At 42.0% G+C, this 25520-nt stretch overlaps 1 protein-coding gene across 1 annotated transcript; it reads left to right on the forward strand.

Moving 5' to 3' along the window:
- The first annotated feature begins 6004 nt into the window (after window positions 1–6004).
- LOC310900452 (acyl-CoA (8-3)-desaturase-like) lies at window positions 6005–19965 on the forward strand. Its single transcript, XM_083838482.1, has 12 exons — window positions 6005–6375; window positions 9834–9944; window positions 11637–11834; window positions 12582–12683; window positions 12847–12975; window positions 14340–14400; window positions 14725–14801; window positions 15594–15691; window positions 16302–16398; window positions 17364–17443; window positions 18122–18247; window positions 18431–19965. Exons 1-12 carry the CDS (start codon window positions 6100–6102, stop codon window positions 18480–18482), a joined length of 1407 nt encoding a protein of 468 aa, XP_083694608.1. The 5' UTR covers window positions 6005–6099; the 3' UTR covers window positions 18483–19965.
- The last annotated feature ends 5555 nt before the right edge of the window (window positions 19966–25520 follow it).

Below are 25520 nucleotides of genomic sequence, written 5' to 3' on the forward strand. Positions count from 1 at the left end.
TTCAGGGTTAACCAAAAGTTAAAGAATATTATTAAGGGCATTATCCAAATGCCTATTGAACATGGACAGACATGGAGCATCAAACACCTTGATAGGAAGTTTATTCCAGTGTTTGACATCTCAGAGGAGTGGGCAGCCCAAGTTCTGTCATTACTATGAAAGACCGAGGCAAAAAAGGCATTAAATGCCTCTGCCTTTTCCTCATAGTTAGGTGACCGATTTCATCAAGTATCAGTCTAATATTTCCTTAGACACCTTTCCTGTAGATGTCCCATGGAAACATGAGAGCCATAGCACAACTGTGTACGTGACCATCTTGACTGCTGTTCAGCAGCAAGTTAATCGGTGTAAGCATAACAAATCTGTCAGTCAGAATATTTTGCATATGCTTTGCCTCTTTACTGACCCCCACTGGCTTACTTAATTTAGTCTTTCAGAAATTTCTGCAAAGTAGCACAAATAGAAACAGACTTTGCTGTGTCATTAGCAAGAGAACCTCTCAACACAGCGCTAGTTAACCAGTTGAGCACACCCAAATTGTGTCAAACATCTGCAAGGAATATGTCAGCATCAGCTCTGTGCCACATCAGCTGCTCTAAACACTTGCTTACTTGAGTCTTTTCTAAACCGGTGATCAGGACCATGAAAAACGCTCAGTGAAGAATTTCTAAAGATGTACTACAGGCCACTGCAGAAGTGGTGCAGAATGTGCTTCTGCTGTGTGGCTCTAGAGGAGCTGTTCTGATCAAGCTACATGCCACTGGTAATCTCTTCTCTAAAACACGATCTTCAATTCACAGCAGAAAAAAATAGAGTTCATGGTCAGCATTTTGAACTGGACGGGAACATGGAGCAGCCTTTTTAGGACCTTCATGAAAGCTATGAAGAGTTTAAGAGATGTTCTCTTACACTTTATATGAGTCCACCACTATTGACATTTATCCTCAATGAAAATGAAAGCTAAAAAGCACAGGATAAGGACAAGCTGTCTTGAAGGTGAAGGACATAATTTTTTGGTGAGTTGTCAATGACAAGTCATATTCAGTAGATGTCAATTTGTGCAGCACTCAACAGGAAAGGCAGAGTGGTTCTTTCTTTGTAGAGATTTGTTCATAGAATCACTCACACTGGTTATTTACAGAGTTCATCAGCATTCTTCTAAGACTTAGAAATACTTTGAAAATAATATTTATGCAGCTCGAGTCCTTGATACTTGAGTAGCTTAGCTAATGAGCAGATCTTGCTGAATCGCTTGATAACAGAAAAGATTCTGTGTTCATTTGTGTGCTGCACAACTACTAGACTTTTTAGAAGCTCCTGGTGAGGCTACTCTCTCCTTCCCACTTAGAAATATTTCACAATATTTACGTTCTTACGTGCTACCTTGCCTGGAGCCTAGACACGGCGTCTTGTGTCTAAAGACATTAAGACATTTAAACCTTCAACATCTCTTTCTCTATCTTCTCCCCACCCCGTAAAAAATCTGCTCTGTCCATTTCACATAAGCCCCTGGTTTTTTCCATGGGCACTCCTGGGGAAAGAACCCTGAGTCTGCCTCCTTGAATTACACTCCCTGGAGCTCCTGCAGCAGGGAAATCAGGCTACCAACAAACAATTTGATGCTGTCTGTGCAGACGAGGTATCCCGGAGGGCAGAAGGTCTTTATCTTAGTCTACAGACCCACCAGTTCCAGTAAAAACCACACTGTTATGGGCAGCCCAGGGCAGCCAGACATGACAGTATAGGCTGCATTGGACCTACTGGAGACAGCACAGGACACTGAAGCTGGCTCCCAGGTCCCGGAGTGAAGCAACCTGGCTTCCATGCTCTACCTGGAGCTCTACCAGAAAATATTGTGACCTGGCATTGCTGGCCAGGCAGAAAAGGCAGGTCTAGGAGGACAGCCCCCTTAGTGCAGACCACAGTGGACACAGCAGTTCTAAGGGCTTTGAGCAGTGTTTCCTCTGGCTAACAGGAACTGGAGCATGGGTGTCACACAGCTCCATGCCAGCTCCAGCCACCAGCTGGTGCAGGTGGAGTGAACATAGCAGACTTCCCTATGCTATGGGTAGTGAACAAGCTGATTTTCTGCCTGACTTCTACAGTTCAAGGATATCTGTCCCACCAGCTGTCACTAATTAAAAAGAGCAGCTCCAACACCTTCCTGCAAGGTGAGAACCTGCTGCAGTGCTGCAGCACTTTTGTTTGTTTCTGTTGTTATACTTAAAGCTTTTTTTTTTTTTTTTTTTCCCAGTTCGTGCATCATTTTGCTGTGTTCAGAGATCCCTGTTTATGGAGATTTTGGTGTCTGCACTGTGGCTGGCTGTTCTGGCTATACACATCAGTTAGTTGTGTTGTTGAAATTCATAGCAACATAGTGCTACTGAAATTGTTACCATTGCCCACACAACTGTAATGAAAGAGTAAGCCATCAAAAGATTTTACTCAGTTACAATAACAAAGGAAGCAGCCTATGCAATACATTGAATTGATTTTCTACCAGTCCAAAATAGCAAATGGAGGAAGGCACATTGAGTCCGATATGCTGATTATCAAGCAAATCAATACCTTATCTTCTTTCTTGTCATTCATAACAATTCAAAATATTTGTCATAGGCAAACTGTTGCAAATATATTGTCAGTTGCCCTTCCTGCCAGAGTAAAAGAACATCCCCCCAGATAGTGTGTTAGCAGGTAGGGACATATTTAGTCTAAAGCATAGCAGAAATGCAAGCACTATTATAGCTCGAATCATCTTGGATTACTTATTAGGACATTTTCCAAAAGTAGAAATTGATTATGGAGTCCATCAGTATTCAAGTCGTACTCTATGTGGGAATACAAGACTAATTTTTCAGCATTTGTGCATGCTAAAGAAGGCTAAAGATATGACTTTGGTGTCATTCATCTAGCTAATGTTTCTCTGGTGTTCAAGAATCTGCCATGTGGTCCATGGCCTGCAGAAAGGGAACTAACCGAGTTCCTCTGGGAGTCAGCAAGTATCTTAATCAATTATGAGGTGCAACAGTTCAGTCTGGAAAATCAATGTTCAAACTCTAGCCTGTATTCAAGATTCATTTAGCTCCACCCCAAAAACTCTTTTTACTTTTAGGCTTGATGATTTACGCATTGACATAACACAAGAGTTTAAGACAGGACCATGATGCAGGTTTGTTCCACTTCACCCTGATGAAAGGAGAGGAAGAATGGATTACAGAACAAGATGTGGGATACGTGAGAGAACTGGATAGCAGGTAGGTAGATTCTCCAGTCATTATTTGATGTTTATCTTTTTAGCAGCTTGATCTGTTATTGTGAAATGACATTGCAAAATGTGAAAACAGACAGCAGCAATACTGGAAATACGTAAGTTTAGCTTAATGGCGGGTGGGAGGGTGTTCCAAAAAAAAAATTGAGTAGCTGCATGTAATAGATAGCTGTGGTTCAGATTAATGACCTGTTTGTTACCAAATGTATTGTTCAATTGTATCAGTTGGCTGATACATTAGCAATTATTATTAGCATTTTTTTCAGAGTAATGTCTATAGACCGAGAGGAATGGTAAAGTCATGAGTTCCATACAAACCATATGACAGTTTGTTCTCTGACTGGATTATGTGGTGCATTCTGGAGTAATTAAAGGTTCAGTTATCCAAGGGTTCAACATACATACATACACACATACATACGTGAAAGTACTTAATAGATTGGCTAACTATCTCCTGAAAGAGGCAGGTTCTCAGTGCTGCTTAATACCTCTCACTAAAGTTTCCAACCAACAGTTTCTGAATGAATCATGTTTTTTTTTATTATTTTATTTTTTTGGTTTTTTACCTTACACCTGTAGGAGACTAAAGGCATACACATCTTCTACTCTGGTCTCATTCAAGAAGCTTACTAAGTGCAGCTAAGCACTTAGTAACACTGGGTACTCAGTGTACTAAAAGCCATAGTGTACAGGGGGTAAGGGGGGTCTTTTCCACACCCATCTTAGTGATCCAGTGGTACCTGCAGCTTTATGTAAAAGATTATTGGGGAAAAAAAGGGTACTTTCTCAGGTATTTTACTTAGTAACCTGTGAATCACTAAAAAGTTAAAGTATCAAAGGGATGTGACCTTAATTCTCTTGTGTACTGCTAGATTTCCCTGGCCATCTCAGTATCCTCAGAGAGGTAGAGATAAAGATGAAACAGGAAAAATAGGAAATGTCTCAGTCATATTGTTGAAGCTATTTAAATTCCTGTGGAATTTATGGTCAGAAAAAGCAGATAAAGAAGTATCAGCATAGGGCAAGGGGAGCTGAATTCCGTCTTTGCTGAATATTCAACATTGAGTATTCAATGTAGGAGGGATGTTGAAAGGAACAAGTCATGCTGTAGTCCCAAAGGTGTGTACTGGTGCACTGGAGATGGCTTATCTCAAACATAGTCTGTAAAAAGTACCAAAAGTAAGACTGAGGGATGGCAAAGCCCAGGAACAAGAAGAAAAAGATGTTTTCTGACTGCCTACTTCAAAAGGGGAGAAGAAACAAAACACACTGCAGAATTATTACCAAGTGAGAACTTTATTATCCCAAGCAGACTCAAAAGTAAAGGAAAACAAAATGCAAGTAAGTGTGTGAGAAATGTTGCAAATGTGTAGGAATTAAATCAAGCAAATTATGTAATGATAGTAACTCTGACAAATTAATTTTTCAGATTTGATAATATCCTTTGAAAATTATCTTAATTGTGTGCTTCTCTATCCTGACTGATGTTGATACGGGCTTTAACATGAGTTCTCTTTATATGGAACAATGAAATCATTGATTCAGGTGTGTTTTTACAATATTTTCATGACTTTATGGCCTGTTGCTAAATTAAAAGAGAAAATTACGTGAATGTTATGACTTTTTAAGAAACATAGGAAAAGCTGAACCAAGTGCTATTTTGTAATTAATTCTAATTTCCTGGAGTTAATAGTACTATTTTTCCCCCAATAGTTAGTAATTTTACAAGTGGGAGGGAAGAAAAGAACAGTTTCATAGCCTACCATCACAACCTCACGTAACATTTTGTGTTTGCCATCTAAGGCTTACCCAAGGTAACAAAAGCATAAAATGTGGAGGCCTGAGGAGCCTTTTCAGTGCAAAGGGCACTGTGGAAGCCTTCTCCTCCCTGCCTGTTCTTAGTATATAAATCATCTTTTTTACAAAGGGGTTCACAGGCTGTAATATCCCAACAGAGATGCAGAGGGATATTTTGGGGGAAATGTAACAAGTTACCTCCTAAATTTCTCTTTATAATGTGAAGCCCATGGGCCCAGTTGCTCTAGCCAAAGTATCAGTTCTTCAGCCATCCATTTAGCAACCGGGCTGTGGAAAAGAAGATCATCCTCAAATTCTCTACCACTCCAGTGATACCCAAGTAGTACTACTGCTACAAGTTAAAGCTGTCAGAATGCCTGAGGAAAAAAAAAAAAATAAAATAAAACAGGATTAATTCATCCTGTTTGGAGCTGTAGAAACCTGATCCATACCATATTTTTGGAAGGTTGCAATGCTGCGTGCTACATCACTGTTTTGCTGAATATCTTCTTTTCTTTGTTTGATTGCATCAGAAAATAGTGTTTTGATTATTCCTGGGAATATCCTGACTTCTCCATCCCTGAGAAAAATGTTGATTTTGGGGAATCCTTCCCATTTTTCTCTGCATTCTAGACATTCATCCTTCTTGGAGGAGATAACAAGAGGTATATTTTAAGCAAAATTTTCCCTGATTGTTGGAGAGCACAGTAAGCACATCTTGGGAACAAAATGAGCTAGGTGAGAAGAAACTAAGAGGTCTGACACTCAATAGTAGTGCATTTTTTTTTTATGTCTGGATTGCAATGCAGTGGTCAGGGCAGGGAAGAGGAGGCAAGTCTGTCTGCCTGCTTGTTTGGGGAACAGGTGAAGCCCGGAGGGGCTCTGCCTGCATCCAGGCACACTCTTCATTTCTCTCAGGGCTGAAAAACTGAGGGAGGCGTGGGCTGGGGGGCGGGTCGGGGCTTGACTCAGCCCTCATACACCTGGGGAGATACAGGGCAGGGTGGCTGCCTTTGAGGAGAAGCAACAGGAGGATGGTGCTGCTGCAGGGTGATGGGGACTGGGTGGCTGCGGACCGGGACCAGAAACAGGACCAGGACCCGGACCCAGACCCGGTGGTGGCTGCTTCAGCCCTGTGGCCCCGTCGCTGCTTCACCTGGGAGGAGATCGCACAGCGCTCAGGTCGGGGTCCCCCACCCCAGGACCGGTGGTTGGTGATCGACAGGAAGGTGTACGACATCAGCCACTTCTACAGGAGGCACCCCGGGGGTGCCCGGCTCCTCGGCAGCCACGCCGGGCAGGATGTCACGGTGAGGGATGTCACAGGCTGGGGATGGATGGAGAGGGCAGTGAAGGCGGGGGGCACCAGGGTTGTGGTTGTAAACCAGACGAAGACTTCAGGATGGCTCTTATCTCTTGAGCTCGCTTTGGAGCTACTGGAAGCATACTGCAGTGGTTGCATACGGTGAGGAATCTGCAAGTGGTACTGCAGCAGCCCTGTGGCAACTTAGGTAGTTGCTCTCCTTATATTAGTAAAGGAATCTCTTCCAAAGTGCTTCCCCGACTTAATTTGGAGGGGAAGTGAAGGTGGCATGCTCTCCCAAGCAGTTTTTCAGGAAAGTCGCTGCAGTTATTGCCCATAGTCCCTCTGATCCTTGGCATGAACAAAATTGGAAGAATCAGATGGCTAGCTGATGTCAAACCGCTGGTCAGTTAGTCTGGGGGCAAAAAGGCATCTGCTCATCACCTTTCCTGTCTGACCACTATCTTTAAAGCTATGGAAACCTGGGGGAGCACAGAAAATTGTTCAGCAAATTCTCTGGACTTCTGGTGTTCTGGTGTATACAGGTTATGCTGAAAATAGTGGTAAATCGGCATCTATACAAAGATGCGACAAACATGATTGCATCCTTGCTCTGTATTTTGAAAAGCAACCCAAGGCAAATAGTTTCTGAATCTCTCACATGTAGGGGATGACTGATATTCATGAAAAAAATAATAATAATTTTCAGTCCACTGAGTTTAAACTTCAAATCTTGCATTAGCAACACTTTGCATTCCATATTTTCCATCATTCATTTGCTTTAGTTAGTACTGTCAGACTTCTTTCATCTTAGGATGCTGGATATCCCCAGATAACGGATGAACATGGAAAATACAGGCGCTTTTTTTCTAGGATCTGAGCTGGTTCTTACTGGTTGATGCCATATCCAAACAAAAAGCCCTATCTGAATTCAGCCAGTTTCGTGTGACACAAGCTCAACTGTCTTCACACTTGCGCACGTGAAATAGGCTGCACACTGCAATGGGAAAATATGTGGCTCTATGTGTACAGAAAGAGGCAGGGGGGAATATTATGAAACTGTAGCTCAAGGCCTCCAAATAAAATTAATAGGAAGGGTTTTCCTTTTGCTTCTGAGAGGCTGAAGAACAAATATAACTGTAGCATCATTGTTTCTGACAGGGCAGAATCTTCAGATTTTTTAATTCCAAAGCTAATTGATAGATGTGATACTGGAGTATCTTGTCCTGCTTGAACTCTGTGTGCTTGCAAGCTGTGCAGCTCGGCCTCAGAAAAACCCATGAAAGCAAGTAAAAGATGGAATATTTGCTATAGGCATGCCTAGACTACAGGATAATGTAGCAGAAAAAGCCAAGTTGGCATTGGTCAATCTATAACAGAAGCAAGATAAAATAGAGTTTGTGGAATTCTGTGCTCTACTGTGTATCCTGATTATACGTGAACCTGAACTATCTTGTTTGGAGCAAATTTTATTTCCACACTGAGTTACAACCTGAACATTGTAAATGAAGTAAGAAATTCCTCTTCAGTATTCAGTGGAGTTCATGAGATGGTATGAATCTCACAAGCCCTTTAGTTAGCAGTGGATGCAGAGACAAAAAGTGGAAGGAGCATTAATTAACAAAATTGAGAAGAGGAGTGGAAATACTGAGTACGATTAATGTCACAATATTAGCAAGGGTCGCACTGCACAGAACTGTAAAGAAGAGTCCTGTTAATGCTAATTTTGTTGAGGTGTTTTGTCACAAAGTGTAGAAAAGCAGAGTTAAGGATTGAAGTGACTTAGGAAACAGGAACGACTGTCTTGAGGTTGGGTTGCAGTTTAACCAAATTTGCTTGAGTTTTGAAGACTGTAAAAATGTGTAGTGTTGCAACATCATGAAGTACAGTTACTTGCTGTAGACTGTTTTGCAGAGACGCTTCTTGCTTGTTGTTAAAACTGGGATTTATTGCTGAATTTAACTGCTGGAACTGCTGGCAGAGATTCACCTGTGATAGCGACTGTGTGCTCGGTACTTAGTCTGAGGCATATATGCAGCATAGTTAGTCATGCAGTTGCCCAGGCCTGTGTTATTTCAGAATTATTTCAGAATATAGGACAGATTCTGTAGCAGTTTGCTCAAAGGGATTAGCTGAACAAATATTTTACTTTTTTTTTTTTGTCACACAACCATTCTTAATACACACTTGCACAGGGTAGCCCTGCAGGGTTGGAATGCAGTAAAACACTTAGTCTGGTCTGGTTAGACTGACAAAATTGATGCAGATGAAAGATGGTGCAAAGGCAGGCATGTCAGAAGAGCAGTAAGTTGAAGGTGTTTGCTTGGATGTATAAAAGCAATTTTCCACAGCTGGAGAATCTTTGGGAGGAGTTTCGTTCCCACAGAGTGAATTCACAGCTCAGCTCAGCCTCAGCTGTGGCATATCAGCGCATACTCCTGTTTCTTTCAGGGCTCCAGCTACTCCCTACATGCTCTCTCTGTCAGTGAAGTTGTTTCCTCCTCTGTATTTCTGCCCTTTCTGTCCCCAGCCCTGCCTGGAAGCTATCACACTGTTGTTTTTTCATGCTTATATCTTTGTGAGAGATCAGTAACACCTAACCAGGCCTGTTCATATAAATTGCATCCTTGCGTTCATTTCTGTACGAATACCTCCAAGTGCTAGAAAAAAGCTCCCTACATCACTTAGACCTCAGTGAAACCCATCCTGTATTCGTTAATTTGGGAGTGGATTTCTCTACCCAGGGCTGGTTGGAATGTTGCTGTGACATGTTTCCTAAAGCAGGCTTCTCATTGCTATCACCTGTCCATCTCCTCCTCCAGAGCTTGTATTACTCGTAGTTTAGTTTTCCATCATTACTTAACCTTAATATAACAGAAGTCTTGTTGTTATTTGACTAGTTGGGGAAAAGTAAGAATTTACTGTCTGAGAAGGGTATATTTCTGAAAGGTGAAAATCCCTCATGTCTATGAATAAGAACCACCAGATTTTTTTTTTCTTTTAAGCAGTTGGAATTAAAAGGCAAACAGTCTTCTGATAAATTTACAACAAATATGTTTTTAGTTTGCTGATGAAAGGTATTTTGGACACCTGACTGTAAAGGGTGAGTGAAAGATCACTAAAATTGGGGTTAGAAGGGGAAGAAAGGCAAGGAAACTAAATTCCACTTTAGGCATGTAATTGAGTTAAATTCAATTTTGTATTATGCAGCTTGCATACCCATAGTAATTTCAGTCTTTGAAGCCAGACCTCCTCTGTTTGCCAGTTAAATAATAAAATCTCATTTAAGAAGAGATTAGGGTAAAGGTGACAGAGGGGAAGGTGAAAAAATGGGGAGATAGAAAGGTCTTTGTCACTGTGGTTCCTCCACCATGGATGTTTTAGCACGCACAGCGTATTGAGGAGATTGAGGTTAGTAACACAGTGGTTTTTCTTATCTCTATCTTTACTCTTCTGCATTTTCAGGATGCATTTGTAGCATTCCATGTTGACAAGCTGCTGGTGAACAAGTACTTGAAGTCACTGCTGATCGGGGAGCTGGCACCAGATCAACCCAGTATTGAGCCCACTAAAAATGTAAGTTTATCCTCATAAATCAAAGATTAAAGGCAAATATTCTGAGATTAGAACTTTATTTTCTAGATCAGTGTATTTTCTAGAACAATGGGATCCAGCTTCTTCAAAATTTTTTGTTACTACTTAGAAATCCTAAATGAGTATTAGTCTAAATCCACATTATTTGTCAGAGAATGAGATTCCTAAGAAATTTTTATCACAGCAACTACATAAATTATAGAGGCTTTTTTGGCTCTCATGAATATTAGTTACCACCTTTTCTTTCCCCTGCTTTGAGAAAGAGCTAACCAACCACTTAGTAGTTCTCTTCAACAGATAGTAACTTTTCAGGCTGTATTTCCTTCTGTTGTAGGTATCTGTAGGGATAGAATGCAGGTAGAGTGCATTAGCCTTGACAATACACTGTAAAACTTAATTCGTTGCCCTTTTGGACAGCCTATGGTAGCAGGCTCAGGGTCAAACTGTGACATCAACAGTGCCTCTGTGGATGATTACAATGTGTGAATAACCAATCTTGCACCCCTCTCCTTTCTTTGGCATGCAGACAATAGACCAGAATCACTCTTAGAGTGCAATTGTCCACAGGGTTGTATGCACCTAATTGCTCCCCTATATCCAAGACTGTTTTCTCCTGTTCCTCCTTGTCTGCCCTGACTCTTCCTTTGCATAATTCCTTGCTGAAGGGAAGCAAGGTAACACGTGGCGTCACGTAACCCAGGCATTAGAAACAATTCCCAGAACAGCATGTTCATAATTCCTATATATATGGGAACCTCATGAACTTTCTATCCATGTGAGGCTGTGCCTTACTGATTTCCCACAGCTGGCCTGCACTAGAGCCTGCATGTGCCTTGCTCCTTGCAAACTCCATTTTCCAGAAATGACTGGCAAACTAGTCTGGCAGTCTCCTTTGGGCTGGGCTTCGTGGAGACAGGAACTAGGCTTGTAAGGTATCTGCTGAGCTGGTAAAGACAAAGGTAGGTTGGTCTAGCACCTGTACTGTGGTCACTTCTTCCATATTACTTCCTCAGTGCCCAACGTGAGGTCAGCTGGGCTATGAGTTCAATTTTTTGTACAGATGTTTGACCCTCCCCTGTTAACTGTGGGAAGGGTAAAGTGAAGGCATGCATTGATCTGGTGAAAGTGATGGCAGAGGAGGAATAACGTCATCATATGCATACAGTATGCCTTCCAGTAGAGGTGCTTTACACACACACACACACACTTTTTCCCCCTACTTTGACTCTTTGAGGAAAGGTTCTGGATGCCAATTCAATCTACATGTCTTCACTATTGCCTGGCAATGTCTGAGTAGTGCTGGGCTCTGGTGACTATGGACCAGTAGCATTCAGAAGATATTACAGCCTTAAACATCTGTTGCATGAGCCCTATATTATTGTCAAGGAGATGATGGAAGAAGCACAGGTGCTAGACATAGTCTTAGGGGGTGGGGGTACAGACATTTTGCTCTGTAGTGGCTTCTGCTTGCTCCTCTGCTCTGTGTACTTTATTGGGCAAAGGCATTGAGTAGCTGTAGGAGAGCAGTGATGAAGTTTACTGGTGTGCAAGTCCAGCTCTTGTTCATTTGAACAGACTGATCTTTCTTTCCTTGCTTGAAATGTTTATTAGCTTTTAAGGCTGCAGCACTACACTCTAGGAGCAGGGAATGTGTAACACTTGTGCTTTCCACAGAAAATGCTCGTAAAAGACTTCCGTGAATTGCGTGCCAGTGTTGAGAAAATGGGACTTCTGAAGCCAAATAAACTCTTCTTCTTCTTGCACCTTGCTCACATCCTCCTGTTGGATACTGCTGCTTGGCTCATTCTCTTCTACTTTGGAACATCCTTAATGCCCTTTATTGTCTCTCTGGTGATGATGACCATTTCTCAGGTAAGCAATAGAGTCCACAACATGTATGCATGGACTTATGTCAACTTTCATACACATACTATTGCAGTTTTGTAGCTCTCCATTGCCTTACTTGGTATAGTTCTCCTTTGCTTAACATGAAAACTTCTACATGACTTTTGTTTCACAGAAGGTGCAAAGAGGAAATTTTTAATTGTGGAGAGCTCCCAGTATGCCTCATCTGTAGCTTTTTTTTTTTTTCCCCTCAAGATCTATTCAAAGACTCATAGAGTGTTTTGGGTTGGAAGGGATGTTAAAGGCGATCTGTGACTTTTTATACAGGCAGATAACTTAGAACCATTCCCCCTTGTCCTAGCACTGAAAGAGGGGAGACTTAGATTAGATGTTAAGAGAGAATTCTTTACTCAGAGAGTGGTGAGGCACTGGAATAGGTTGCCCAGAGAAGCTGTGAATGCCCCATCTCTGGAAGTGTTGATGGTGAGGTTGGATGAGGCCCTAGGCAACCTGATCTAGTGGGTGGCATTCTCCCCCAAGGAAGCAGTGCTGGATTTAGGTGGTCTTTAAGGTCCCTTCTAACCCAAGCAATTCCATGATTCTGTGATATGATTCTATGATCAGGCCATTGACCACAACTATAAGTGTGGCTATCCAACTATTTCCTTATCCAAGTGGTCCATCCATCAAATCCATGTCTCTCGAATTTAGAGGTAATGATGGTCTTGATTCCTCTTTTGTGCTACTCCCAAAATTTCCTTTTTCCTCTTTCAGGTCCAGGCTTCATGGCTACAACATGATTTAGGACATCTCTCAGTCTTCAGGAAGACAAAGTGGAACCACTTGCTGCATAAGTTTGTCATGTGCCACTTGATTGTAAGTGATTCATCCTGGAACAACTTACTTGATTTGATGGCCTTCATGCAAAAGTGTGTGTTCTGAAGATTCTGTAGAAGTGTGCTCAGCACTGGGCGAAGAAGGGAGAGAATCTGGCTCTGAGAGCATTGTGGTTCTCATGCTCTGTTCTTCACTTAAACAGGGAGCGTCAGCCAAATGGTGGACTCTCTTGCATTCCCAACACCATGCCAAACCCAACTGCTTCCAGAAAGATCCTGATATTGATATGCACCCGTTCTTGTTTACTTTGGGGAAGAAATTCTCTGTGGAGGTCAGTGTCTGTGTGTGCATGTGCAAGTGGTCATGTACTAGCAACTGAGAAGAACACCCTACTCAACAAAAAGCACACTATATCATAAATATCTAAAACCGTGATTGTAGTTTCTGAAAAAAAAGACTTTCATCTATTTTCTTCAGACATTGCGAGCAGGTCATAATTTATATTATACTATTTAAAAATCGCTCAAGCATTTGAGAAGTTGCTGTAAACAAATAAGAGACAAATGTGCATTACATATGGGAGGGAAAATCCAGCAGGAAAAAGACTACTAATGGTTATAGCAACTTAATGACCTACTGGGTTTTGTAACAACTCAGTAATTAGCGATTATTAGGTAACTTGTGAACATTAATATAAAGCATGTATGCAGTTAGTCTGGGATTATTTCTTAATACTAATGTCTAAGGCTCATAGATGCAGGCTGCTCTGGTTTGTGTATGCCTTGATGTGAAAGGCAGCTGGCACAACAGCGCTGAAGATCCAGTGGCTGGCTGTTTCTGCAGTTTTCTGAGACTGGTTATTGTCAAGTGTCTTTCATGTGCAGAAGTCATTTGACTACATAAAATGCTCTCAGCTTGTACTGCTAGGCCACTGCCAGGAGCAACAGCAGAGGACAATGCTGCAGCCCTTTTACTGCACAAGTTAATCAGTTTTTGAAGCCTTGTCGGGAGAACTACAGCAGTGATTTTATTTTCTCTTCCATTAAATTGTCTCTTAAGTTTACGAAATCAGAGAAAAAAGTAGAAAATGAAAACAAAGAAAACAACTGGTTTTGACTGGTAATATAATTTAGTACTGTGGTATATAAGCTTGTGCCAAGTGACTTATGAATGAACAAGGAACACAAAACCAAGAGATTCAACAATTAAAATTCACCTCACTTTACTCTTAATTTTTATCATAACTCATGCTTATGTGTCACACCATCTTTTAATGGGTAAAACATTCAGGTATAGCGTTTACTACCTTATTCCTTTCCAACACAGATAATGGTGGTATCTGACAGTAGCTTATTTCCTACTATGTCCCAATGTATGTCTTAAGTATATGTAGACCTACTTTTCAGCAATCACATTTCACTTTTCTCCTACTGAAGAAAAGTCTCAGGCTTGCTTAACTGCTTATTTCTGAAGGACTTCACAGAGTAAAGCATTAAAGCAATCACTGGAGTGAGGATTTATAGCAAAAGCATATGTATGTAAAGTAGTAGGACAGGTACACAAGAAGGAGACAGTAATGATGGCTGTGGAAAGTGTGCAAGAAGGGTGCCTTTTGGGGAAGAAAAATGGAAAATGGCAAGCTATCTGTACAGATTACTTAGTTTCTACTCATTGTTTTATTGTTTATTTTCACAGCTTGGAATCAAAAAGAAAAAATACATGCCATATAATCACCAGCACAAATACTTTTTCATTAGTGAGTATCTTCATTCTCCTGCAACACTGATTACTAATGGGGCTTATAGATCTTACTTTTGAGCTGCAGTCAAACTTCAGAGAGCTTCTCGTATTATCTCTGTTTTACCTCCCGAGACCAGCAGGCTGAAGGATCACTAAATGTTAGTCGTCTTTGATGCATGCTGAGATCATCCAGAAGCTTCTGAATGATAACAGCCCTAAAATGCTTCAGACTACTATCTGTATTAAGTAGTTGTTCAGGGATCCTTTGCTTCCAGTTTGTGATTTGGTATCGGTCATTCAGGAAATGATATTACCAGTGATAATGATTTCTCCATTACAGCTCTTCCTCCGCTCCTGTTTCCCACCTACTTCCAGTGCCACACATTTTATATTGCATACACAAAGAGGTATTGGGTGGTAAGTATTGCTGTTTGTGAAACCACGGGGTTAGCTGTGGGCTTCCAATCCTTCTCCTGAACATGGAGTCAAGAGCTCAGGCCCTGCTGCGTGACCCAGCGTGCTTGTCAGTTAGGCCTAATAAGACAGTCAGGTTTATGTAGCGTTTTTCAGTGGTTATGTATCCTTTCTGCTAAATGCGTTATGTTCCCCAGCTTGCTGATAAAGGCCTGGAAACAAGCAGTGGGCTATTTGACCTGCACTGCCTTGCCTTGCTTGCAAAATCATGAAGTGCATGGCCACAGTGTTCAGAAACAGGAGAATGTGGATTTGCAGGAACTGCTGTCCTCTGTTTGTCAGCAGTATGCATATAATTTGCATTGCTTCCTATGCCAGGCAGTGCTTCATTTTTCCTTCTCTTGCATGTGTTATGAATATAGAAAGGTAGAGCAACTTCCAGGCAAAATGAAATAGCTGGTCTGGCACTTTGCTCACTGTGGAGTCATAGTCAGTGATTTGATACAAGTCTTAAACTCATGTTTCTGAATGCCTAGCTATTTGCTAACATATTAATCCATTTAATAGGAGTGAATGCTAAAATTCATTTCAATTACAGAATGAAAAAAAAAGTATTGATACCTTATTGTAACTTGTTTTTTTCTAGATCATTCAATTTAGCAAAAAACTACAGCAAAAACCTACAGAAGTGGAATGTAGAAAGTTCTCTTGTACATAAAACATGATGCTTAGAAAAAAGAGATAAGAAATGCAATTTTCAATGATTTTCTTTTCTATTGTTTTTGGGTTTGGTAGGACTTGGCCTGGATGCTGACCTTCTATATCAGATTCTTTTTTACCTATGGATCATTATTAGAAATAAAGAGTCTCCTGGCATATTACTTTATTTTCAGGTAACATCTTTTTAAAAGATTCTTCAGCCTTCCTTCGTGTATTCTTTCCATCTGTCTGCCTTTTCCTTATTCTTCCGTGTTCTCTTTTACCAACTCTTTAAAAAAAAAAAAAAGGCAAAAATAAAAGTTAAACTCTGCTTAATCATTTTCTGTGAAAGCAAAGAGCCTTAATTGAATGCTTACCAAACTGAGAAATGCTCACCTTATGTAGCATTCAGTGCTTCGGGAATTGGTTCTGCTACTCCTTAGAGAACGTTTAACAGGAAAAAGGGTTACACTGGGCTTGCAAATGTTTTAACCATCATCATAGCCTTCAGTGGATGTACTATGGTTAGATCATTTTAATGTTTCTATCTAGTTTGGTCCTTAGTTACAGATAAAACAGGATGAATGCAGGGCTATTTCAGTTTTATACCAAAACATATCAAGTAATGATGAGTTTTATAAGGAAATATGAAACTTACAGGTGCTGGAGGTTCTTCCAGGTGCTGGATTAATCAGGCCGGTGTTTTCCCATGCATTTGTAAGCCTGGCTATGCTGTCATTTCTATGGCTCCTCATTGACTCATTTACTTGTTACTGAATTCTGGCCTCTTGTCTGGTTGCACAGGATGCTGGAGAGCAGCTGGTTTGTCTGGGTTTCACAGATGAACCATATCCCAATGGATATTTACTACGACAAGAATTTGGACTGGGTGTCTACCCAGGTAAAATATTTTCACCTTAAGAGTTGTGGCCATACAGGTACAAATTCTAACCACAAGACAAGTAGCTACTGTATTGCACTAAGGGTGAATCCTGCTGGTAACTGGGAAGTGAAGGTTAATAGGATGACTGCAGGAAAAAAAAAGTTGCTGGAACACGTTTAGAGAAAAGCAATGAAGCTGGTGAAGGGACTAAAAAGCAATATGTGAGGAGTGGCTGAGGGAACTGGGCTTCCTTAGTCTGGAGGAAAGGAGTCTGAGGGGAGACCTTATCAGTCTCTACAACTACCTGACAGGAGGTTGGAGCAACGTGGGTGTTGGTCTCTTTCTCAGATGACAAATGATAGGACACAAGGAAACAACCTCAAGCTGGGATAGGTTTAGATTAAAGAAGAATTTCCTTATGGAAGGGTTGGTTAGGCCTTGGTACAGGCTGCCCAAGGAAGTAGTGGAGTCCCTATTCCTGAATGTATTTAAGAGACATGTGGACGTGGCACTTAGGGACAGAGTGGTGGACTTTTTCTCCTTCTGCAGAGATGGAAGTTTGTGTCCTGCTCTGGCTGAGCTCCTTTGCACTGATAGGATGTCAATGTAGTATCATGTCTTTGCACAGTGACCTACTGGAGGCTAGCAGTAAAGCCATCACAGAAGCACCTGTCCGTCTCTGCTTTTTCTGCAGATGTAGGTTTGAGAAGACTCAGAACAAATTTTTGACTGTGTTATTCAAATGCATTCATGGGAGCACAGAGCCAGCTCCTAGTTTTACCATGGTCCATGCTAGCTGGTCTGTATAAATCTGCTGGTGCACAAGGGAAGGAGGATTATGATTCCTGCCTTGAGGTAGCTCAGCTTGGGCTGAAAGAAAACAACAGAACAGAGTAGCACAGTATAGTGTGCTCTTGAGACAAATGGAAAAGGCTGCAGTCACAAACATGTACTAATTCTGCCTTCCTTTTCCCCTTCTCCAGCTCCAGGCAACATGTAATGTTGAGCAGTCCCTGTTCAATGACTGGTTTACTGGGCATCTGAACTTTCAAATTGAACATCAGTGAGTATACATCCTGAGAGTTTTTTTTTTTTTTTAACCGTATTCTCTGCTCTGAATCCTACAAATTGTTGTTGGCACCAGTGAGTTTGTCTAAATCTAAAAACCCTAAAGAGCATGATAGTGTTAATTCAAAACCTTCACTGTGGACCCACAGGAAGATTGGAATTATGATTGAAAATGGAATATGGGCAGGATCTGTTAAAACATACAGGTAGCAACAAGTTTTATTCAAAGTGGTAGTTAATAAACATCTGTGAAATGGTAGTTCATATGCATCTGTGAAAATGTGCCAAGGCACCCTGTTTATACCCTGATGGAGTAGTGAGATATGCAACTGAAGGATGGACCCATCCATTCCTGTGCTGGTTAGCTACGGAGATGATTACTGCTGGAGAAAAGGGGCAAAAGTGGATTCTCCTAGTTTAAAGTATCACTTAATTTGGAAAAAACAGAGATATGAGAGACAACAGTAGAGAAATAAGGGAGGGGTAAAGCAGGAAAATATTATGAGTTCCTTGGGCTACAAGCACACCATAGGGAAAGAGGAGACAGGAGCAGCAAAAAAAGCTCTGTTTAGTGTGGGCTGTAAGAGTCCTAGGAAGTAATAACGAACAGGAACATGTGAAAGGTAATATTTGTTGTGGGGCACTGAAAGAGAACTTTGTCTCCTGTTCACAGCCTATTCCCCACAATGCCAAGACACAACTACTGGAAGGTGGCTCCTCTTGTGAAGTCCTTGTGTGCCAAGCATGGCATTGAGTACCAATGTAAGCCGTTGCTCACCGCCTTTGCAGACATTGTGCAGTAAGTAACAGTTAACACATTGGGAAGAAAATTGCAGAAGGATATAGGAGAGACTGGGGCTTTAAGAACAGGGGTTGGCTTGTTCTTTCTTACAAAACAGCACATTAAAATGCTTGTTTCCCTTGTCCTCACCAACACTCCTTTAAGCACCTACATGTAATGTGTCCATTCTCTCTCTCTCAGCTCTTTGAAGAATTCAGGAGAGCTGTGGCTTGATGCCTACCTACACAAATAGGAAGACAAAGTTTGATGGTGCCACATACAGCCTACTATGTCTTTGCATCCCCAGTAAGCTGAGGAGCAGGGACAACGAGGGACTCTAAGGAAGAATAAAATGGATAAGAACTGAAGGAAGTGATTCCAATCGATATGAAGTTATCTGAATATTTCTTTTGTTCTTTCCTGATATTTTGGTTCAGATACGTTAAAAGTGAATAGGACCAGCAGGAGCTGAATGGTTAGATCAGGGAGAAACTTTTTATTAACAGTGTCTGAGTAAACAAGGCCAAGAAGCAGTTCTGAGCATGTGTTCAGGTCAGATCTATGGACTGGTGTAGCTGCACACACAAGTTCATGCCAATCTCCTCATGTGTAATGTTTAACACCTAATACAATGTTTCCTTACTTGAAGTCATTTGAAATTGCACAGGATTTTGAATTAGCACGGTGTCCCAACAATGCACTTACATCATAATAAACTACAAATTACACTTGGAGTATAGCAGTTGTAATATGTAGTTGAATAACATCAGCGTTGCTCCTATTATTGTTCTCTAGAGTATTCTCTTTGCCGTAACACTAGGCGTTCCCAGTTGCCAGGAAAAAATGCAGTTCAAGCTCAATTCTCTTTTCAAATTTCTTTATTTCATTTTTTTAGCCTCCTGCTTAGGTACTCTTTGGAGCATTCCTCACATGTGTGTTTCTTTGATCTGTTATATTTTACAAATCTGATCCAAGCTCTTTGATAAGTAAAATGGCTAACTTTCTTTTGTATTCCTTTTTGAAGGATTTTTTTTGAGGAATTATAGCAAAGGGGGCATTAGTAAGTAGTAAGAGCAGTGAAAGTCAGCTGCTAATATAAAATATTCAGATTGGTTTAATGTTTTCTGTCCATGAGCTATATTTATGGTTATTAGCCATAAATATAAAAATAACAGTATTATTATCCAGTAGCATGTATGAGTAATAAAGTAAGAAGTAATGCAACTGAATTCCTGGAACTGTGCACTTGCAAGCAAATGTGTATTAGTATTAATAATTTTCTAGTAAGAAATCATCCTAGTTTCTTTAGGGAAAAAATTTGCATTCTCTTCTGTTTAATGAAGGCAGAACCAGAACAGATTCTAGAAGCTGGTATGCAGCAATACTATATTTCCCTCTTGATAGAAATGCTGTGATTATTGGCATTCTTAGTCCCCAGTACACTTCCAATATATTTTCAAAGTAGTACAAAATGAACTATGCATTTCAACGCAATCATCTTGGAAGTGTGTGTGGGGGGTGGATACATTACATGTATCTACATGTACGCCTCTAGAAAAATACCATCTTCGGTTCTGTTCCTGGGAAGTCAGCTGAGAATTTCTTGTAATAGATAAGAATTGGAAACATGCCCTGTAAGTCCTCAAAGTGGCACTGGTTTGAGAAATCTAAGGGAGCCTTCATTTAGGGGTGGTAATGATGGTAAAAATATAATAAAGGTATGGGCTAATTGAAAACACTGAAAATAAAATTATTTTTCCTAGTTCTTGGAAAAAAAAGCATTGATTAGCTTAGACAAAAAAAAGAAGTCTACAAATCAACTGCGCCTTCTGAATAGATTGCCTTCCACTCAGCTTTCCATGTTGGAATGAAGATAAGAGGTTTGTATTACAGACAAAGGACTTTGGAAAAAAAATGAAGTACAGAGATCATTTGCTTACTGCAACTCTGGGGATGTACAGGGGCTAACAAGGAGGGGCACACTGAAGGCCACAGAGTATGTGAAAAGGCACATGGGTGGCCCTTAGGTGCATCAAAAGGCAAATCAACTGCTCTGGTTTAGACCACCAGGCAAAACAAGGACTCTGGGGGAGCCAATAAAAGAGAGATTCTGGGATCTTAACCCAAGACTTACCAGAGCCTTGGCTGAGGACCACCCCCTACCCTGATAGCATAGGGGAAAAAAACTTGGGGAAGAAACTTTTGCAGCCTTGCCCTTCTTCTGGCAGCTCCTTTGCACCTACACATCAGTTGGTGCTCTAAGCCCAACCCAACCCTTGGCATCAGTTGAGCTTTGTCCAGAAGCAGAAAAGAGCTAGCTGGGGTGAAAGATTTTGCAGTTTATCCTGTACTTCAGCAACGTGCAGATGGCTCTAGAGTCTCAAAGACCTGTAGCGGACAAGAAAAGGCAAAAATATATCTGGGGTAAACTGAAAACTGCACAGAGGACTCTGGGTCTCTGCTGCTTTACCTGCATCCTCAGGGACAGGCTACCAGCACCTGCTGTCAGTACAGGTCAGGCAGGGCCAGAAGAGCTGCAAAAAGAGCAGTACAAAATGCCTGAAGAGTGGAAGTGGCCAAAGGAAGAAGAGGCAGCAATGACGTTGCTGAGGGATGGAAAGAATACAGGTGGTGCTGGCTGGAGGGAAGAAGCTACTTGCACTCCCTGCAGAGATAAAGCTGTTTGTCTTAGTGCCCCAGGTAGCAGAGGGGTGAGGGCTCCTGGTAGGCAGCAGCAGGGCCAGAGACATCCTGCTTAGATTGTTCAGCCCAGAGCAGGCTGAGGGGAGGCCTCATGGCGGCCTGCAGCTCCCTCACGAGGGGAGCGGAGGGGCAGGCGCTGAGCTCTGCTCTCTGGGGACAGCGACAGGACCTGAGGGAACGGCATGGGGCTGGGACAGGGGAGGATCAGATTGGATATGAGGAAAATGTTCTTCACAGAGAGTGGTCAGGCACTCGAACAGGCTCCTCAGGGAAGTGGTCACAGCAGCAAGCCTGACAGAGATCAAAAAGCATTCAGACAACACTATCAAACATGGTTTGATTTTTGGGTTGTCCTGTGTGGAGCCAGGAGTTAGACTCAATGATCCTTTTGAGTCCCTTCCAGCTTTGAACATTCTGTGGTTCTATAATTCTCTTACACTTCAAACAAATATTGGAACTTCTGCGCAACAAATTACTCACAAAGCCATGGAGAACATCTGAAGGAACTTGTTCACAACTGCAAGTGGGTTAGTGTTAGGGTTAGGGCTGGTGTTAGGATTAGAACGGTGGTTAAGGTTAGGATAATGGGTTAAGATTTAGGGTAGGGAATAGGATTAGAGATAGTGTTTGGTTTAGGATTAAGGTTAGGGTATGGGTTATGATTGAGTTTTGAATTTGGGTTAGAGTTACAAATAAACATTAAGATGGGACTGGAGCACACCAAAGGCATTCAGAGGGCCACGGTGCTGCACAGAAGGCCCTCATAGAACACTGCGTCTTGACTATTTTTAGTCTGTGAGTCAGGGTAAGTGCTGGGTATAGTGAGAAGGCTTCATGTTAGGATAGGGGGTTTACAGTTGGAGTTAGAGTTAGGCATTGGCACTCGGAAGGGCCTGGCACCCACCAAAGACAGGTGCAAAACCATGCTGCACTTGAGCAGATACTTGTAAACCATCGTGGAGGGCAGAAATGTACACAGATGCCCCTCCTGCACTTCAGTGCCCTCTCATATTCATGTGAAGCATACCAGAAAGTACTCAGAGGGCCACAGATGGCACTTAATCCACTGGAAGTGGATCAGTGGCCTGGTTTAGGATTAGGTTAGGGGTTTAGAAGTAATTATGTTTGAGATTTTCCATAGTATTTGGATTAGTGTTAGGGATATAGTTAGGCTAAATTATAGGACTAGATATTGGTACTCTGAGACGCCTGGGGTGTATCAAAGGCACTTCCAGATTCCTTACTTCCAATAAAAGATACACAGAGACCCCTGTTGGCATACCTAAATGCATTTGGAGATTCCTGGCATGCCTAGAAAGTCACCTGAGATCCTGGTGCACATCAGAAAGCACCAACAGACCTGTCTGGAGCACAGAAAAACCCTCTAAGGCCACACATGTGCATCAAAAGATTCTTGTTGATCGCAGTCCCCTTGCTGCAATTCAGAGCTCTCTCAGATTCAGGTGAAGCACACCTAAAAGCAATCAGAGGCTATGGTGCTCATGATAGAGATGAGGCACCTGGATTTGGTTTAGGGTTTGTAGTTTAAGGTTAGGGTTAGCATTAGTTGGGTTAAATTTAGTTTAAGGTTCAGAGTTTAGTGTTCCTTTTGAGGTTTAGGGTAAATTTTAGTATCAATTTAGGCTTAAGATAATTGTCAGGATTAGATTTTGCAGTCCAAGGCACCTGGGCAACACCAAAGACATTTCTGGGCTCTTTAATTCCAATGAAAGACACACAGAGGGCTCTGTTCCCATACCTAATTTTAGATTCCTGGCATGCCCAGAACATTACTTTAGATCTTAGTGAGCATCAACAAGTACTCATAGGCGTCTCTGGAGCACAGAATGTCCTTCCAAGTCTGCAGGTGCACATCACACGACACTTGTCTGTAGCAGAGAATCAAAACAGATATAGATACCCCTGCTGCTCTTCACAATCCTCTCAGATTCAGGTGAAGCACACTGAAAAGCACTTGGATGTCCACAGTGCTCATCAGAGGACACTTGAAAATTATTGGAAGTAGGTCAGTTTCTTGGACACAGGTTTAGTACACATTAAGGGTTTCATTTAGTAATTCAGCTATTTTTAGGGTTAGGATAAATAGTAGGTGTAGGGATTAGTACTCTGAGGCACCTGCGGTTTGCCAAAGTTACTTCCACATTCTTAAATTCTAACAAAAGACAAAGAGAGGCCCCTGCTGGTATCCAAACTGCATTCAAAGTTCTGGTATGCCCTTAAAGTCACTTCTGCTGCACGTCAAAATCTCTCCAAGGCTCCTGGTGTCCACCAGAGGGCTCACCTTGACAAAAACAGAGCTAAAACGAACACAAATTCTCCTGTTGCTCTTCAGTGCTCTCTCAGCTTCATATGAAGCACACCAGAAAGCACTCAGAGGGCCATTGTGCTCATCAGATGGCACTTGAAGATTCCCAGAAGCGGGTCCATGTCTGGATTAGGGTTAGGTTAGGGGTTTAGAAGTAGTTGGGTATTTGAGTCTCATTAGGATTAGGGCTAGAGTTAGGGGTTAGGGTTATGATTAATGACAGGGCTAGGGTTTAGTACTCTAAGGCACCTGATTTTGGTTTAGGGTTAGAGTTTAGAGTTAGTGTTTAGCGTTAAGGTTAGTGTTTTGGGTTAGGGTAAATTTTAGGGTCAGGGAAAGTTTAGGATAATTGTCAAGAATGGGCTTTGGCACCTGAGGAATGCCAAATGCACTTCCAGGTCTTTTTCATCCAAACAAAAGCACACCAAAAGGCACTCAGAGGGCCATTGCGCTCATCAGAAGGCACTGAAAGACAGCTGGAGTTGGGATCTGTCAGGTTATGCTGCTGAATGCAAGGGCATGTGTACGCTGCTGCGGGTGAGGTGTCCAAGCTCCTGTCTCCTGGTCCATGCAGCCGGCCTGAGAAGGCTGGCGTGCAGAGTCTCCATGCCCAGGCCCTGCAGCTGCACTGAGCACACTGCAGAGGACGGTGTCTCCACAGACATGCCAGTCACGCAGGGCTGGGCATGTTGCTGTGTGACTTCAAGTGCTTTTCTGTGCAGTCCAGAGACCCAATGATCTCTTGAGGTCCCTTCCAACCCCTACAATTCTGTGACTTCCTAGGCCTTCCAGTGAGGCCTCCAGGGCTCCTTCTGCCTTTCTGTGGTGCCCAAGGGCCTCCAAGTGCGTTTTGGTGCTCCCCTGAGGACTCCAAGTGCCTTACTTTGCAGCCTAGGGGTTGTCCAAGGAAATTTCTCTTCACCTTTTAGTCCTTGGTGTTACTTTCCTCGTGGTCCCAGAGCATTCAAATACCTTTCAGTGAGACCCATGAGCCTCCTTGGCCTTTTCTGTGTGGCCCAGTGGTTGTTTTGTGCATCTCAGTGAGGTCCTGTGGCCTCCAAGTGCCTCCTGGTGCCTGTCAAGAACCTCCAAGTGCTATTCTTTGCTTCCCAGCAACCCCTGAGTGCGTTCGTGTGTGGCCTGGGGACTTCCACATGCCTTCCTGGGTAGCCCCTGGGACCTCTGTGCTCCTGTGTGTCCCAGGGGCCTCCGAGTGCGTTTCTGAGTGACCCAAAGGCCTCCAAGTTCATGTTTGTTTGACCCATGATCCTCGCTCAGCGTTTCCTAGGACAAGACTTTTGAATGGAAAGCACTGAGCATTTGGGCTGCTTGTGAGGACAAGCTGGGCATGCAGCCTTGAGACTGCTGCACGAGATGGCTCTAGCAATTTGATTCACGTGCCAGTCTTGCTCTTCTCTTTTCTAAAGCTTATTTTGTCTTTAAACTGTTGGATTTTTCTGTTACAGTCAACTGAGTTTAGAGTAAAGTAAGTATTTCTGGGAACACTTAAGTACTTCCAATAAGTAGATATGCTACTAACTACCACCTGTAGTCCATAAGCACACCTTAGTTTACAAGAGATTCTTGCACAATTTTGTGCCTTTGGTGCTGACTATGGGTTGCTCAGCAACCTGCTCTGTAACTTACACTGTGTTACTTCTTATCCCCATACCTTAATAATATATATATTTGTGGAGAGGATTGTTATGGTTTTGACCAGGCTAGAGCTAATGAGTTCACACTTTTACCTTTCTGATTCTCTCACTCATCCCACCTGGGGAGAGTGAGCAAGTGGCTGTGTGATACTTAGCTGCTTGCCAGGGTTAAACTACAACAGTGAATTTGAGAAGTATCTGGTGGCAGCATCTATGAGAGAAGGGTATTTCAACTACTAGACATGCACCAAAAATACACATTCTTGGACCTTTCTGTCTTATTTGTCACTCCTGCTTAGGTGGTCTTGGAAATTGAGCCCTAGATCACATTGTTTGTTGCTGTGGAACACAGTAGGCTGCAAAACCTAGAAGCAAATTTTAATATAAAAACTACTACTGAGGGTGGTTGTTTAAGCGATCTGTTTTCACATTGATAAATTTGGAAACTGTCTTTTGGATGGAAGGTCTGAAAATCTTAAAAGTTAGGAGTTTAGATACAGTATCTTGTATTAATGCTTCTCTGGATGTTATATTCTTGGCATCCTCTCCAGCCACCATCAAAATGTAGGTTCGTCTTTAAGCACATGAACACTGTCACTTAATGCAC

This window comes from Anser anser, assembly GCF_964211835.1.
Source record: "Anser anser genome assembly, chromosome: 5".
Lineage (NCBI taxonomy): Eukaryota > Metazoa > Chordata > Aves > Anseriformes > Anatidae > Anser > Anser anser.